The sequence below is a fragment of the Budorcas taxicolor genome, chromosome 3, assembly GCF_023091745.1.
Source record: "Budorcas taxicolor isolate Tak-1 chromosome 3, Takin1.1, whole genome shotgun sequence".
NCBI lineage: Eukaryota > Metazoa > Chordata > Mammalia > Artiodactyla > Bovidae > Budorcas > Budorcas taxicolor.
Window position 1 is genome coordinate 118,850,611 of NC_068912.1, and position 16,743 is coordinate 118,867,353.

General features: G+C 56.8%; 1 protein-coding gene across 2 annotated transcripts in view; it reads right to left on the minus strand.

Annotated features, from left to right (window-relative positions):
* Nucleotides 1-16,743, minus strand: part of HDAC4 (histone deacetylase 4) — a 288,523-nt gene that overhangs the window by 60,358 nt on the left and 211,422 nt on the right. For both annotated transcript variants that reach the window (XM_052636482.1, XM_052636481.1), the window contains exons 9-12: nucleotides 8,322-8,453; nucleotides 4,391-4,503; nucleotides 392-508; nucleotides 99-297 (exon numbers count right to left, since the gene is read on the minus strand). In XM_052636482.1, coding sequence (XP_052492442.1) covers nucleotides 99-297; nucleotides 392-508; nucleotides 4,391-4,503; nucleotides 8,322-8,453 — 561 coding nt within the window. The remainder of the gene's footprint in view (nucleotides 1-98; nucleotides 298-391; nucleotides 509-4,390; nucleotides 4,504-8,321; nucleotides 8,454-16,743) is intronic.

The following is a 16,743-nucleotide window of genomic DNA, read 5'->3' on the forward strand; positions in this document are numbered from 1 at the left end:
CACAGCCTGGCGTGGGAGGGCTTGGGAGCAGACGTTCTGGGGGACAGGTCGCCCGCCCCGCCCAGGGAGCCCAGGATGGCCCGATGTGGCCCGCTCACCTGTGACGAGGGGCGTCTGTGCAGGCGGCTGCTCCAGGAGGACCACGTGCTGCAGCAGGGAGCCAGGGGCTGCCCCTGTGTCACGCTCCAGGGGCGCCGTGCCCAGGTAGGGGGCGAGGTGGGCGCCGGGGAAGAGGGAGACGCGCTGCTGCAGGGCGGGGAGGGCCAGTCTCTCGGCCTCCTGCTGGCCGGCTGCCCCCTGGACAGACAGGCACAGCCGGGCGCCCGGGTCAGGGGCCTGGTGGGGGCTGCCCCGCACCACCGCCTCGCAGACCCCAGGGGCGCCCACTTACCGTGGAGGGGCCGGTGGCGGGCAGCCCCAGCGTGATGTTGGGCAGGGATGGTGAGGTGTAGAGGGGCAGCGGGCCCACCGAGCCCTCTCGCGCCACGAGTCTGTGCGCCAGGCTGGTCTGCGGACAGAGCACACGGGCGTCACGCAGGCTGCACGGCCGGCCTGTGGCCCTACGCCTGGGCCACAGGGAGCGACGAGAGAAACCCTCCAGGGCAGGCTGAGGTCCCCGGGACAGAGACGTGTGAACAAGGACAGCTCGGAGGCAGACACGGCATCGCGAAGCCATCAGCTGATTCACAACCCGTCCCTCTCTTGTTTGCTCTTGTTCAACCCACACAACACTGTAAAACTATCAGAATAAACCTAGGATAATATACTTTAAAATGTAGTCTTAGGATCAGGAACGTCTTTCCAAACATAATGTGAGAGGTAGGAGCCAGAGAGGGAAATGCAGATTATAGAAAAATGCCTTCACATAAAAGGCGAATGACAGTGCTGACAAAGTCGGCGACTGTAGTACAGACAAAGGCCATATGTAAAGAGCAAGCAAATCAAACAACAACGAGTGAGAAGCAACCAAGAAGAGCCAGGATGGAGAAGAAACTCATTTGAAAAAAAACATCAGCAGTAATCTAAAGAAAAAAGATCTAAAAAAAAAACATTAAAAAACCTATGCAGTTTGGCAAAGATATTTTAGGATGACAACAGCATCTTGACCCAGAGAAACATAACCGCACTGCTGGGGGGACCATAATCAGCCTGCTCCTTCCACAGGACGGTTTGGCCATCCATGGCAAAAGTCTTAAAACCAGATCTAGCCTTGATCTTAAACCCCACTCCACTCACAGGACATGCTCTTGGGAGAGGAAGCTGGACACAGACGGACTTGACTACGGCAGCGTTCACAGGGCCCTATAGCCAGAGGGTTAATCCAGGAGGTGTGTTCACACACAAGGACACAGTCATCCACGGGGACGCTCAGGTCGGAAAACTCCTGTGGATGACTTGGAGCCTTATTCACCATGTGTGCTTAGGTGCCGGTCTCCGAGGACTTGAATCGCGGTCGCATTCCACCTCGTTCTGCCTCTAGAATGAAGGCTCCTGGCAGAAAGGACATTGTAGCATTTGCACTGCCCCTTCTCAGTAGTAGAAAAGGACACTGATGATGGACTTACAACCGGGTTTCTCCTAGCTCTTCTCACAACGGATTATGTAGTTAAGGCTGAGAAACATTTTGCCTGCTTTAAGATTTCATTGGCACGGTTAGAAAGAATATGAGCTGAAAGTTACTGTGAACAAGGGCGGGACTGCAGCCCCAGGCGGTAAGTGCCCCTCGGTCCATCCGAGGACAGAGCGATGATCACCTCAGGTTGTGTGTGCTGGAGTCCCGTGCCGGGCAGCAGTCCCTGGGTGGCTTCCTGGTGTCACACGCACGGTGTCAGTGGAAACTCACACACACTTGTGCTCTGAGGGCACTGTAGGAAGGGCCACTCGGGAGGGAGGTTAGAGTGTCTCTCCTAGTGAAGGCTGCATCACTTTACTCTGTTCACATAGTAAATGGTACAGTAATGACTCAAGGGCGACTTTAAAAGTAGCTCTTTTTCTGGTTTTAAAAAAATCAGCAAGCTCTGATTTAGAGAAAGTGACTGAGCTTGCCAAGGAAAGCATGATTCCACTGTATTATCATTGTCCAGGAATAAAACAAGCAAACACTGAATGCTTGAAAGTTGTCATTTCCTCTTTATAACCAAGGCTTTTTTTCAAAAAAACAAACAAACCAAACCTACTTTACTTTTAGAAGTCAAGCAGCCTTCTGGGAATCGTCTGATGTGCTGACTGGTCCACGTTTGCGCTGCTGGCCATCTACATCCGCCCTGTGGCATGCCCCTCAGCTGCCCAGGAAGGCCAGGGCCAGGGCGGGACCCCCAATGACGTCCCCAGATCCCACCTGGCTTTCAGCATCGCATGAAGCTCCCTCCCTGGGGAGAGGCTGTCCAGGGTCGGGGAGCCCTGCTCCCCACTGTGTAAGGACGATGCTGAGCATCCCTCGGTCCAGCAGGGAAAGGGGCTGCAGAACTGGGCCAGTGGACCCCTCCCGCGCGAGGACCCCTGGCCGCCTCTGGACGAGAGGAGGAAGAGGAGTGGCCAGCTCTGGCCTCGGGATTACAGAGGCACGCGGGGGACTGTCCAGGCCTACCTGGCCTCGGGATTACAGAGGCACGCGGGGGACTGTCCAGGCCTACCTGGCCTCGGGATTACAGAGGCACGCGGGGGACTGTCCAGGCCTAACTGGCCTCGGGATTACAGAGGCACGCGGGGGACTGTCCAGGCCTACCTGGCCTCGGGATTACAGAGGCACGCGGGGGACTGTCCAGGCCTACCTGGCCTCGGGATTACAGAGGCACGCGGGGGACTGTCCAGGCCTACCTGGCCTCGGGATTACAGAGGCACGCGGGGAGTTGTCCAGGCCTACCTGGCCTCGGGATTACAGAGGCACGTGGGGGACTGTCCAGGCCTAACTGGCCTCGGGATTACAGAGGCACGCGGGGGACTGTCCAGGCCTAACTGGCCTCGGGATTACAGAGGCACGCAGGGAGCTGTCCAGGCCTAACTGGCCTCGGGATTACAGAGGCACGCGGGGGACTGTCCAGGCCTAACTGGCCTCGGGATTACAGAGGCACGCAGGGAGCTGTCCAGGCCTAACTGGCCTCGGGATTACAGAGGCACGCAGGGAACTGTCCAGGCCTAACTCAACTGAAACCCACGAAGGACATCCAGCTGTGACCACATTTTCAAGGGCTAGCCCTGTGATTACAGTAAATATCTAACATAAAACACATGACCTGCAATCTCTGTTTCTTGCAAATCCTTTGACATCTTCTATTAATTTCCAGTAGCTTAATTTACATGAAAACGCAATTTGTAAAAATTAACATGCAACTTAAACTGGCATCCACTCAAATAAGGCATCTCTACAGTAGAAACCATTAGGTGACTACCCATTGAAATAAAACCAGGATCTGTGAGCACAACTGACAAGCCACATGCAGCCTTTACAGCTCATTCTGGGAAGCAATTTCTAGGGCAAGTTCTAAGGCTGATAACAGATAGATCTCAGCTATGACCTCAGCCTCACAGAGAAGGATTGTTAAAACTCTTAATCTAAACAAGTCTTTAAACAGGGAGGCTGAAATGCACAGGTAATAAAGACGTACAAGGAAAAGAACAAAGGGGGATTAACAAGCAAGAGGCAGCAGTATAAAATCGACTCAGTTTCTAAAAATCTGCTTTTTATCTTAAGTGTCTAAAACCTGAAAATGGAGTGGATACGCGGGCATGTGTACTCCAATCAAAACCTGTCAGCCCTCTGGAGGGGCAGGACTCATTTCTAAACATTTAAGGAAGAGAGCAAAGTACTGTGTTTGACAAATGGCAGACAGCCTCCTGTAAGTTGGAAGGAACTTAAAAAAAAAAAAACACCTCACAAGAACCTCGCAGTCAGGAGGACCATCCAAGCAGGAAGCACACGGCACGGCCGGCTCAGTCCTGGGAAGCGCGGCATGCAGCCGGCTCCCCTTCCGGCCAGCACCCGCCCTCCCCAGTCGAGTGGAAACTGGCCCTGTGCAGGGGCCGCACGGCTGGCACAAGGTGGGAGCTCCAGACACTTGTGGCATGAGCTGGGGGAGCAACGTGAATAAGAAAGAAAGAGAAAGCATGGAGTGAAGGTTCTGGAACGTCGCCCTGACCTAGGTCTGGTCAAGGGTGAGGCCTGCAGCCAGCCCTGAGGGCCCCCGCCTGGCTGGAGCAGCCCCAGGAGGGCTGTCCAGGAGCCGCCTCTCAACCTGCAGCACAGCTGGGGTCTGCTCGGCAGAGGTGAGGGGCACCGTCCCCCATGGCCTGAGGCTCGGAAGTCCTGAGATGCCTCGGAGACTCTGCCCCGATGGTCAAGACGGAAGGGCGGCTGGACACCGCCCTGCGGACGAGCGCGCCGCGCACTGACCTCGGCCGGGATGCTGGGGACGGTGGGCGCGATCCCGTTCTCCGTGCTCACGTTCCCGGAGCTGTTGTTGGGCGAGCTGGGCGCGGAGCCTGGGGCACTGCTGCACGCCGAGTCTAGGAGGGAGAGACACTCGTTGAGCCTGACCCAGGTCCTAGCGAGGACCCCGAGGTGTGAGCTGGGCTGGCCTCCTGCTGTGGTGGCCCTCTGTTCTGAGCTGGCCGACGGTGGAAAGGACAGGACCACAGTCCCCACTCAGGGGCCATGGAGCTAATTCCCTGCTCCCGGCTGTGCTATCGACTCGAGACCTTCACAAACCTGTGACCCCAGACGTGCCCCTGAAACCTTCTGAGCTGAACACACACTGTCAATTTTACTCTTCTTTTGTAAATGATCGTAAACACCAGAAAAGCAAGCCCTGAACAATCGTTAATATTGTAACAAGAGATGAGAAAGCACAGAGGCCAAACGCCTGTGAACAGGGGAAGGTCAAGTGCGCTGTGCTCACGTACACGGCCTCCTCTGTCAACGTCTGCTTTGAACCAATCCTCGAGTTTTTCAGACATCCTGGGAAAAGCTCAGCTGTTGGCCTCTGTGACTGACCAGGTTATCTGACAATGCGTCCCAGACAGTCTCCAAGCAGCTGTGATGGCCTGTGTGGCCCCATCTCACCCACCGTGGCCGGGGCTGAGGATGGAGCGTGTCCCACCCCGGTCCTCCCACCCTCACTGCCGAAGGAGCCACTACTGCTGCGTGTGCAAACACGTGACGGGAAGCCCCTGTGACTCTCTATGGTAACAGGAGGGTGTGTCTTGCGTTTCTGAGTTCTTGTCTGGCTGGATGGTGTCCAACACTGGCACCTCCAGGTACAGCCTCTCAGAGGGAACCAGCCTGAGCTGTCTGCCTTTCCCTCCCGAGTGCCTGCTTCCCTGATAGCTCAGTTAGTAAAGAATCTGCCTGCAATGCAGGAGACCCCAGTTCAGTTCCTGAGTCAGGAAGATCCTCTGGAGAAGGGCTAGGCTACCCACTCCAGTATTCTTGGGCTTCCCTCGTGGCTCAGCTGGTAAAGAATCTGCCTGCAATGTGGGAGACCTGGGTTCGCTCCATGGGTTGGGAAGATCCCCTGGAGAAGGGAAAGGCTCCCCACTCCAGTATTCTGGCCTGGAGAATTCTACAGACTGTATAGTCCATGGGGTCGCAAAGAGTCGGACACGACTGAATGACTTTCACTTCACTGCCTGCCCCAAGCACACTGACCACGGGACCTCTGACGACTTAACATTCTACCCTGACCTAGACTTGCAGGCATGCAGAGGGGAAGCCTGGTCCATCTCCTGAAGCTGGATCCCAAAGGGGCTCAACAGGCATCTTCCAGGGCAAATCTTCTCCACGCCCCCCTCCCCGCCACTGAGGCCTGGCCCAGGAGCGTGAGCCCACAGAGCTGCCAGTGGGGCCCAGAGGACTCTGAGACTTGGTTCCAGCTGAAGTCGGGGCAACAGTGAGGAGACTGGGGGTGCCATGCGGATGGATGGCAGTGCCCACTCTCGCAGGCCCAGCTATCATGGAGAAGGAGACCCGATCCCAAGGCCACATGCATGACACCCTCCACCCAGGGGACCATGAGCACTCGAGTCCTCGCCACCGAGCAGCCGTCCCCCTGGGAACACCCTGGCAGCAAGTGCCTCTGTCCACTCGAGGTCCCCCGGGACCCCCTCGTCTCCCCCATGCACTGATGGTGAACCCAGGCCCTGGCTCCCCACCCACCGGATCCAGAGCCTGGCCTCCACCAGGTTTAGTCACGTTCACACGTGCCTCCCTGAACAGGGGCAGCTGGGAAGGCCACCTGGGCTGGTCATCCCCCAACACCCACCACAGGCATCCCCCTGCCTGGGCACCCTCCCTGCTGTCAGCCTGCCCCGGGCTGCACAGAGCCTCCCCTCTGGCCCTGCTTTAAACAGGCCCACCCAGCACCGTCGGCAGGTAAACCCTTCAGAGTGTGTGGGAAACCAGGACAACTTTTGGGGGCAATAAAAATTATATGTGATCTCGCCAACGTTTCACCCATCTTCAGCGCAACAGTGTTTGGACTACTTTCTCACTCTGCTTCAAGGAATCCGGTCTAAGAAAGAACGCATAATCACCACGGTATCATTTGCATCAACACGGCGGAGTATCATTAAAGGCGCAAGAGTGTTGTAACTAATACTGAGTGGGAAAGGAACAGTGTACACAGGGTACATGCCAGACCCACGCAGAGAGGGCCGGAAGGACAAACACCCAGAGGTTGACGGCATTTCTCTGGACAGGGTCAGAGGGGCGGCTGCTTCTCCTGTCTGCTCGCCCTGCCAGGCACAGCTCTGATGAGGGACTAGGCACACACGGTGTGACGCGGCCACGCCCCTGACCCATCTCATGAGCATCTGAGGGCTGCCACTGGCCGTGCCCTCACCTCCATCCCTCCTGGCCTCCCTGTACAGGCCAGAGGAGCCACGTCTGGGATGCTGCGGCCCTCTCCTCCCCAGGACCCCAGGAGAGGGGACCCCACCCTGTCCAGAGCTCCTTATTTTCCCGTCTTCTGGAAAGCCAGCTCTGCTTAGAGCATTCCGCAACCCCCCAGGCTCCTGGGGCTGTGCTGGACCGGAAACCCACCCCCATCTCCGTTCAGCCTGTGCCCATCCGTCCAGCTTCCCCTGGCCCACGGGGCCCCCACCGCCCGCCTTTCCTGCTTCCCGCACAGCGCCCTCTCTGGGCGATGCTGCCCAGCACCCAGCAGGTGCCGCAGGCCGTGTGTTCCCAGCCCCAGTGTGGCGCCCTGGTCTCTGGAGTCAGAGAGGAAGCTGCTGGGAGGTGAGGACGTGGCTCAGCATTGCAGTGTCCAGCCTGGTCCTGACCTCACAGGCTGAAGGCGTGAAGGCCAGAGCCAGTCCCAGGACAGAAGTGGCCAGGCCTGACCGGTGGGGCCGCTGCCCCCCGAAGAGACTAGGCCTCGGTGCCGGGGGGACACGCGCCCTGCCTCTTGCAAGGCCCACGTCTGCACGGAACCCGCGGTGAGGGCGGCCTGGTCTCTCTATCAGAACCACCGGGCCCCAGGCCCTCAGCCTCAGACCCGACTTCTGGCAGGCTCCACCCCGGCCGCAGGGCAGGGCTGAGGGCGCTCAGAGCTGAGGCCCCTCCCACGGCGCCCAGAAGCCCCTCCTCCCTGGGGGGCGGCCCCGAGAGCCGCGGGTCTCCATCAAACCCTGCCCTTGGTGCTCTCGGGCCCTCCCCGCCTGTTTCCAGGCCACCTGGGCAACCCCTCTGTGCTGTGATTCCAGGAACGGGGGCTGTGCGCCCTCTGCACGAGGGGTGCGCCCTCCGGAGGCGGGGTGCCCCTTGAGAGCGGCGCGTGCCCTCCTGACCGCACAGGCCCAGGAAGTGGGGTGCGTCCTCGGGACCACCAGGAAGGGCCTCGGCCCGGTGGGTGTGCTTCCGCGCGTCGGCCACTAGGTGGGGGCCGAGAGCAGCGCGCGGATCCGGGCGCGGGACTCCCAAGCTCCCGCCTCCTGCCCAGGAAGACGCTGCCGCTTAGTGGGCAGGGGCAGGTAAGAGGCCTGGGCTCACCACCAACAGGGCGGGAGCTGTTAAACACCCCAGCTCCAGAGAACCCTCCACTTAGAATCCCTGACCGTCTTCCGGGATGTCCGGGGGCCTGACTGCTCTCAGCTGCCCTGCGGGTCCAGCCTGGGGGCTGGACACGCTGCCCAGGAACAGGGCTCTGGCGCCTCTGGGGGCCACCTGGGGCCCTCGGACTCAGTCCTGGGGGCTGGCACCGCCCTCGGGACTCGGAGGGCGGGTGTGGATGCGGAGAGATGCAGGTTTCCCTGCTAAAGGGAGAGCGTGCAGGCTGGCCTCTCTGAGATCGGCAGGCAGGAGGTGGGGTTCACACTCAAAGTACCTGTGACATCCAAGGGGCGCTTTTTCAGAGCCGTGACCACTGGCCCATCTTTCCTGCGTAGCAGGGGGCTGCTCCGTCTCTCAGCCACTTTCTGCTTTAGCCTGGAGCGCAATTTCAGGTTGGGTTCAGAAGCTGCAGGAAAAGGAGACATCATTACCGGCAGGCAGACACAACTGGGGTCAAGGTGACTGGGGGTGGCTTTCCACAACTTCTACGTTACACACGTCCTCGCTCACCTGCAAGTCAAAGATTCCCCCACGTGTGACAGCCCAGGCCGGCTGCCCACTCGGATCCCGGCCACTGAGAGGTGCTAAGGCCAACCCACCTGAGGAGAGGGTCAGCCACCTGCCTGCAGGTGACCCCCCCAACACAGGTGTTTGGGTTGCTCTTGGTAACAGCCCCGCTTGTGTGAATGGAGCCCTTTGCAAACCCGCAGCAGTCTGGCCTCTGCACCCGGAGCGCAGACCGCACCCTGGACCCGTCCAGTCTCAGTCAGCGTGGCTGCCTTGGGAAGGGGGCAGCGTCACTCAGCGGGGCCCTCCCTGTGGCCTCTGGACACCCGAGTCAGCCCCCCGGGAGCCCGTAGCAGCGGTGAGCTCACCGCCAGACCCCTGCCTTTGGAGGCGTTATGAGTTCATTCAAGCTTCCGCTACTGGTGGACCTGCAAACTGGCGGGTTTCTTTTACCTCTTGTTTTTGTTTGCAATCAGCAGCTGACTTTAATCCTTCTGGAACAGGAAGTTTACCGCTCTCTAGAGCAACAAGCAGCAGGGTCAGACTTTCCCTCAGAGCTGGAAGTAAGCTGGCTGGGGCTGTAAGAATGAGGCCGCGCGTGCGTCTCACGGCCACTGCGACTCCATCCTCCGGGGAGCCTGGGGGCAGGGCCGGGGGTGCTGGCAGTGGGGTGACCCTGGGAGGTGCTGGGAGGTAAAGGCGGGTCCTGGGAGGAGGGAGGAGCAGCCCGCCTGAAGGGTGCTTCCCAGAGAAAAGAGGTGTCAGGTACGAGCAAGGTGGCAGCCTCGCCAGATGCGCAGCCTGCTCCGGAGACCCCGCTCCCAGGGCAGACGCCCTCTGCTCTGCAGTGTTTGTCTGGATGGCCAGGTTCCCCGGCAGGATGTTCGTGTCCAAAGAGGAAAAGGACCCAGTAACGGAACAGCCATCCCTGCCGGCGAGAGGACCCGCTTCTGTGTTTTTAAATATTTAATGCTGCTTTTACATTTTTGAGAAGTGGAGCTTCACATTTCACTTGTTTCTATTTCTACGCTGAGCTTCTTACTTTACCGTTATTTGAAAAGAAAAAAAAAAAGCCCAGCTCCCCAACGAGATTAACAGGCACAACCCTTCTCCCTGCAAGATGCCAGCTGAGCCTGCACGAGGTTGCTACAGCCACATGTCCGTCCTGGGGAGGAGTCTGCCTGAGACCCAGGAAGGACAGCACGGCCCCCGCCCCAGCGTGGGGGGCCCTGTCGGCGGCCTGGTCCTGACGGGGGTGTCCCGGGAGGTCTCAGAGCTTCAGGGCCCAAGGGTCAGCCTTGTGAGCAGGGTCAGGCTCCAGTCATTTGCAGGGTAAGACAAGGGCCTGAAAGCCCCGAAGGAAGGTGACGCTGGACCTAGCCACACTATCCATCACTCAGGATAAAGGCACCTGCCAGCAGGCAAGGGCTCCAGAGAGTCACGTTCCACACATAGCTTCTCAGAAAGCTCGGAGGAGCTGCACAACCAAGGTGGAGGAGGAGACGAGACCCAGGAGCAGGTGGAGTCCAGGGAGGAGGCCCGGGAGGCCGTGAAGAACAGTCAGGGCCTGGAGCAGAGCCTCTGGACCGCCTGCCCTGGAGGACAGCCTCCTCCGTCTGCCAAATCGTGCGGCTGAACTAAAACCAGGGACAGGGAGATACCTAGGGCAGAGCTGATATTTTATAATAACTACAAATGGAATACATCTTTAAACAATTGTTCACTTGAAAGCTGTATAATACTGTACATCAACTATACCTCAATTTTAAAAACACAGGCAGACAGAAAACTAAGCAAATGAAAGAAACCATCAAATTCAGGATAAAGGGAAGTCACACAGGAACGGGGACGCAGTCGAGGTCACGGGCGGTTTACGTGCCCTTTCTGTGCGATGTCATCATGACACAGGGCCGGGCGGGCCGAGGCCAGCTGCTCCTGGAGGGAGCCTTGTGGGGCTCTGTGACTTATGGACAGTTACTTACTCTGATAACAATAAAAAGAGAACTCTAGAAAGACAAGGGCTTCCCTGGTGGCTCAGCTGGTAGAGAATCCGCCTGCAATGCGGGAGACCTGGGTTTGATCCCTGGATTGGGAAGATCCCCTGGAGAAGGGAAAGGCTACCCACTCCAGTGTTCTGGCCTGGAGAATCCCATGGACTATAGTCCCTGGGGTCACAAAGAGTCAGACACGACTGAGCGACTTTTCTTCTTTTCTAGAAAGACAGAGGACAGGCTGGAATACAATTCTTTGTAGCATACGTGACAGACGCAGGAGGGATATTAACATATAAAGCAACGAGAAAAAAAAGCCGGTCGAGAGAAAAGCATATGGGGGAGCTGCCACTAAACGCCGACATTAGGGACCGTCCCTGAGTGCCCAGCGTGGCGGCAGACACTGCCTGGCCAGCACGCACGCCACCAGGCTCAGGGGCATGGGCCACACTGGGCCCCGGGAACGAGGCCCAGCGGTTCTGCAATGCGGTGCTCAGCTTACTCCCGAGCAGGGACGATGGGACGTAACAGACATGCGTGTCCCTGACGGGGACGGAACTGCTCTTTGAAAAGGCAGAAAGGTCATGGCTTCGGCACCCATCAGGCTGGCTGGGGTGACCCGTGGAGGCATCGCGTGAGTGAAGGGGGACGAGGGCCTCTCACGAGCGGAGGGTGCGGCACAGCAAGCTGGGCTTTGTAGGCTCTGCACACGCTTTCTAACTCAGGAGTCGATCCTGCAGAGTGACTATAGGCCCCCATATTTGAGGGCAGAACTAAAAGCTAGAAAACAGTTACCATTGCTACAATAATTGTAAACTGAGATAATACAGGAAAGGTGTTGACCTTATGCGTTGAAATGGAGTGGTACCCCAGATACAACAGTAACTGAGAAGTGGAGCTACAGCGGAAGTGCAAAACAGATGTTTTCTTGACAAACAGACAGTCTACGCCCATCACCCGCACACAGACACACACCCCACTCGCCGGCATAGATCCCGTCTGCACTGTAGGCACCAAACCAGACACAGGAGCTGTCTCCGGAGGTCACACGCAGGATGCATGCGTCTGACTTATCTGTTAACTTGTCGGAATTCAGACTTAAGTTGAAGAAAGTAGGGAAAACCGCTGGACCATTCAGGTATGACCTAAATCAAATCCCTTATGATTATACAGTGGAAGTGACAAATAGATTCAAGGGACTAGATCTGATAGACAGAGTCCCTGAAGAACTATGGATGGAGGTTTGTGACACTGTACAGGAGACAGGGATCAAGACCATCCCCAAGAAAAAGAAATGCAAAAAAGCAAAATGGTTGTCAGAGGAGGCCTTACAAATAGCTGAGAAAAGAGAAGACGCAAAAGGCAAAGGAGAAAAGGAAAGATATGCCCATGAAATGCAGAGTTCCAAAGAATAGCAAGGAGAGATAAGAAAGCCTTCCTCAGTGATCAATGCAAAGAAATAGAGAAAAACAATAGAATGGGAAAGAATAGAGATCTCTTCAAGAAAATCAGAGATACCAAGGGAACATTTCATGCAAAATGGACACAGTAAAGAACAGAAATGGTATGGCCCTAACAGAAGCAGAAGATATTAAGAAGAGGTGGCAAGAATACATGGAAGAACTGTACAAAAAAGATCTTCACGACCCAGATATCCACGATGGTGAGATCACTCACCTAGAGCCAGACATCCTGGAATGAGAAGTCAAGTGGGCCTTAGAAAGCACCACTACGAACAAAGCTAGTGGAGGTGATGGAATTCCAGTTGAGCTATTTCAAATCCTAAAAGATGATGCTGTGAAAGTGCTGCACTCAATATGCCAGCAACTTGGGAAAACTCAGCAGTGGCCACAGGACGGGAAAAGGTTAGTGTTCATTCCAATCCCAAAGAAAGGCAATGCCAAAGAATGCTTAAACTACTGCACAATTGCACTCATCTCACATGCTAGTGAAGTAGTCCTCAAAATTCTCCAAGCCAGGCTTCAGCAATATGTGAACCATGAACTTCCAGATGTTCAAGTTGGATTTAGAAAAGGCAGAGGAACCAGAGATCAAATTGCCAGCATCCACTGGAGTATTGAAAAAGCGAGAGTTCCAGAAAAACATCTACTTCTGCTTTATTGACTATGCCAAAGCCTTTGACTGTGTGGATCACAATCAACTGTGGAAAATTTGGAAAGAGATGGGAATACCAGACCACCTGACCTGCCTCCTGAGAAACCTGTATGCAGGTCAGGAAGCAACAGTTAGAACTGGACATGGAACAACAGACTGGTTCCAAATTGGGAAAAGGAGTACGTCAAGGCTGTATATTGTCACCCTGCTTATTTAACTTATATGCAGAGTACATCATGAGAAATGCTGGGCTGGATGAAGTACAAGCTGGAATCAACACTGCCAGGAGAAATATCAATAACCTCAGATATGCAGATGACACCACCCTTATGGCAGAAAGTGAAGAACTAAAGAGCCTCTTGATGAAAGCGGAGAGTGAAAAAGTTGCCTTAAGGCGCAACATTCAGAAAACTAAGATCATGGCATCTGGCCCCATCACTTCATGGCAAATAGATGAGGAAACAATGGAAACAGTGAGAGACTTTATTTTCTTGGGCTCCAAAATCACTGCAGATGGTGACTGCAGCCATGAAATTAAAAGACACTTGCTCCTTGGGAAAAAAGTTATGACCAACCTAGACAGCATATTAAAAAGCACAGACATTACTTTGCCACCAAAGGTCCATGTAGTCAAAGCTATGGTTTTTCCAGTGGTCATGTATGGATACGAGAATTGAACTATAAAGAAAGCTGAGTGCCAAAGAATTGATGCTTTTGAACTGTGGTGTTGGAGAAGATTCTTGAGAGTCCCTTGGACTGCAAGGAGATCCAACCAGTCCATCCAAAAGGAAATCAACCCTGAATAGTCATTGGAAGGATTGATGCTGACACTGAAGCTCCAATAGTTTGGTCACCTGATGGAAAGAACTGACTCCTTGGAAAAAGACCCTGATGCTGGGAAAGACTGAAGGCAGAAGGAGAAGGGGACGACAGAGGATGAGATGGTTGGATGGCATCTCTGATTCGATGGACATGAGTTTGAGCAAGCTCCGGGATTTGGTGATGGACAGGGAGGCCTGGTGTGCTGCAATTCATGGGGTTGCAAAGAGTCGGACACAACTGAGCGACTGCACTGAACTAATGCATTCCTTTCGTGATTTTTTTAATTAAAAAAAAAAAGCACTCTACATGGTGTTTAAGACAGGTGTTTACACCAATCGTTTCGATACAGTATTTCAGGTGGCTGCCAAGCTCAGGTATGAACACGGTGCATCTGGACAAGATAAGTCCAGGTCTCACTGGGCACTTCTCATGCGAAGAGGGGTCCAGGTTTGATGGACAGCGAGGTCCTTTTCCACATAGACACTGCCTAGTATGAATACTTAACCACACGTGTCATCTCTGGAAGTTTCTTTGGTAAAGCACCACAAAGCCTTTATGAAAACCCTCTGAACATATTCACACCCACTTTGCAACAAGCACAAAGTTGAGGGAAGACGTAGCACCAAAAGCCCCCCAAGGGCTGGGACCTTGGGCCGGCATGGCTGGGCACCGCGGGGTCGACCCCCTTCACCCCACCCGGAAAGCTAAGAAAGTGCCTTGTCCTGTGCCAGGGCCGCAGGGCCTCTACCCCCGGCCCCCCAGCCCCTCCCAGACCCACATGAAGCACACCCAGGCATAGCGGTGTACCGCGCGGGCCATGCCCACAGCTGCCCAGGCCAGTGGGCTGCCCCCAGTCCACAAACCACATCAGAACCAGACGGACCGCGAGGTGACCCGCCCTTCCCAAACTGCAGAGAGGCGTGCCACGTGCATCCCTGGTAACCTCGAGCCACGCTACTCGTGGCTAGGATGAGTAGGAAGGGGATGACTGCAGGGCGAGCTGCGTACACTCACCGACATGTCATGGGGTCTCAGTGATCAGATGGCCCGGCTTTCCACTGGACACCACCCACTGTCTCAGCCCCGGCAGGCCCTCCCTGGTGGCGTGGGCCCCACCGGGTCGGGGGCTGTGGAGGGGGACCCTGAGGCCCAGAGGCAGCCAACGGGCCAGGGCTTCTGTGCAAACCTGATGGGGGGCCTCAGTCCCCTCTGTTTGTTTGGGGTAAAAAGCCAGCCCTGCCCTCCACGGGACAGGCCCCCTCCCCCGGGGCCCCACAGGTCCACCCTGGGCCAGGACTCTGCAGCTCCCCTCCTCCTGCAGGACTGGAGCACGTGGACAGTGGTGGCCTGTCCCCTGCCTGCCACACAGCTCAGGGCTGGGCACCTGGGGAGTGCCCGACCAGCGTGCTCCGTAACCACTGTGGAGATGCGCAAGGAGCCGGCCGCTGCTCAGGCTCAGGGCCCTGCCTGGGAGTGAGCACGTCTTCCTGACTAAGTGCCAGGAACCCCGGGCGGGGTCCCCAGCTTTCTGCCCTGTGACCTAGCAAGGCCTGAGCATGAGTGTCCGCCCTGGGGGCCACAGCCCTGAGTCCGTCACAGACACACAGCTCCCGCAGACAGACTCTGTCCCCAGGGCCCAGAGAGGACCCCCCGGGAGGAGCCGTCCCTGACACAGTGTCCTGAGGCTCACTCGCCCCAAACTGCCCGTAAAGATGGAGGGAGGGCGGATCACCGTGGGATTAGCTGAGCGAGTGTGTTGGCTGCTCAGTCGTGTCCGACTCTTCACGGCACCATGGACTGCAGTCTGCCAAGCCGCTCCATCCATGGGATTCTCCAGGCAAGAATACTGGAGTGGGTTGCCATGTCCTCCTCCAGGGGACCTTCCCGACCCAGGGATGAAACCCCGGTCTCCTGCAGTGCAGGCGGACTCTACTGCCTGAGCCACCCGGGAGCTAAATGCATAGATAGATGTAAATTATTTAGAATTAGCAGCGACAAGTGCTTGAAAATAGGTGCTTCAAGAAAGACGCAGGACACCGTGCTGCACTCTGTCCCCTAAGGGGTTAAAACTCTCCCCCAGAGCCTTGGCTTTACTGCCATCACTAATGTGCCAGGGCTGCTGTTTTAGAAGACAGACCATGCAAGCGCGTCTCTACTGAGCTCCTCCACAGCCCACGCAGAGCGGGCTGGGGCCTCTCTTCTGTCCTGGGGATGCGGGGCTGTGGGTGGCGCTGCCGATTATCACGCAGCTCAGGGCCACATGGAAGGTGGCTCTACTCGGTGGCCAGGAGCTCTGTCCTTCACATCCTCCCCTGCCCCAGGGTGGGCACAAGCGCTGTGCACTCAGCGTACCCACTTTGCAGATGAGAAACTGAGGTCAGGAGAGCCTAAGGAATCTGTCATGGAGCCCAGGGCTGCAAAGAAGGAGGGAGACACCCACTGAGCTGCAGAACCCCCAGCCACTTGCTCAGAGCCAGCTCCCCACCTCCCTGGGTTCCACTTCCACCAGGCCCAGGCCTCCTGGGGCAGGTGCGCGGGGTCTCTCTTTGCACAGGGCCGTTTGACTGGCGGCGGCGTGGCTGATCGCAGCGTCAGCTCCAGGACGGGGCGTGGAGGACAGGCCTGGGGGTGGCTGGCGGGATCCGAACAGACGCTTCTTTCTGTGGAGCCTGCAGGCTCTCTAGTTGAAGGCCATGGCCCTTCTCAGCACACGACGGGGGACAACCATGCGCTCAAACTGGAGGGGAGAAGCCACGCTCACACAGTCACCAACAGTGCTGCCAGCCTACGCAGACCCCAGCCACGCGTGCAGACGTCTCTCTGACCGGGCAAGGCTCTGTGGGCCCCGCTGGCCACTGGGGTCCAGCTCTGGCACGGGGCCCCTCCGTCTTGCACCCAGGATGCGGGTCAAGTCCCCTGGCGCTGAGCGGAAGCGCCCCCTTTGTGTCCGGCTCCTGTTCGGGGCTGGTGACCCCACGTCCTCTGGGGTGCACTGCCTACAGGGGCTCCGCCTGTGTCCTTAGGATGGGGAGGCAGGGCCCCCAGCCCTGCTGCCTGTACCCCGCCACTCCGGCGGAGAAGCTGTTCCAAAGCTTCTCTGTCCGGAACTGACCAAAATCCTTTGAATGAAGACAAATTCATGTTCGTGAAAAAGCAGCTGCCGCACACCCCCACTCCATGAAGCCCGGCATTTCCCTCGAGGGCCAGGCTACACCTGCCGCCTCCGAGAGCAGAGCCCCGCCCTCCACAACCAGGAGGGCG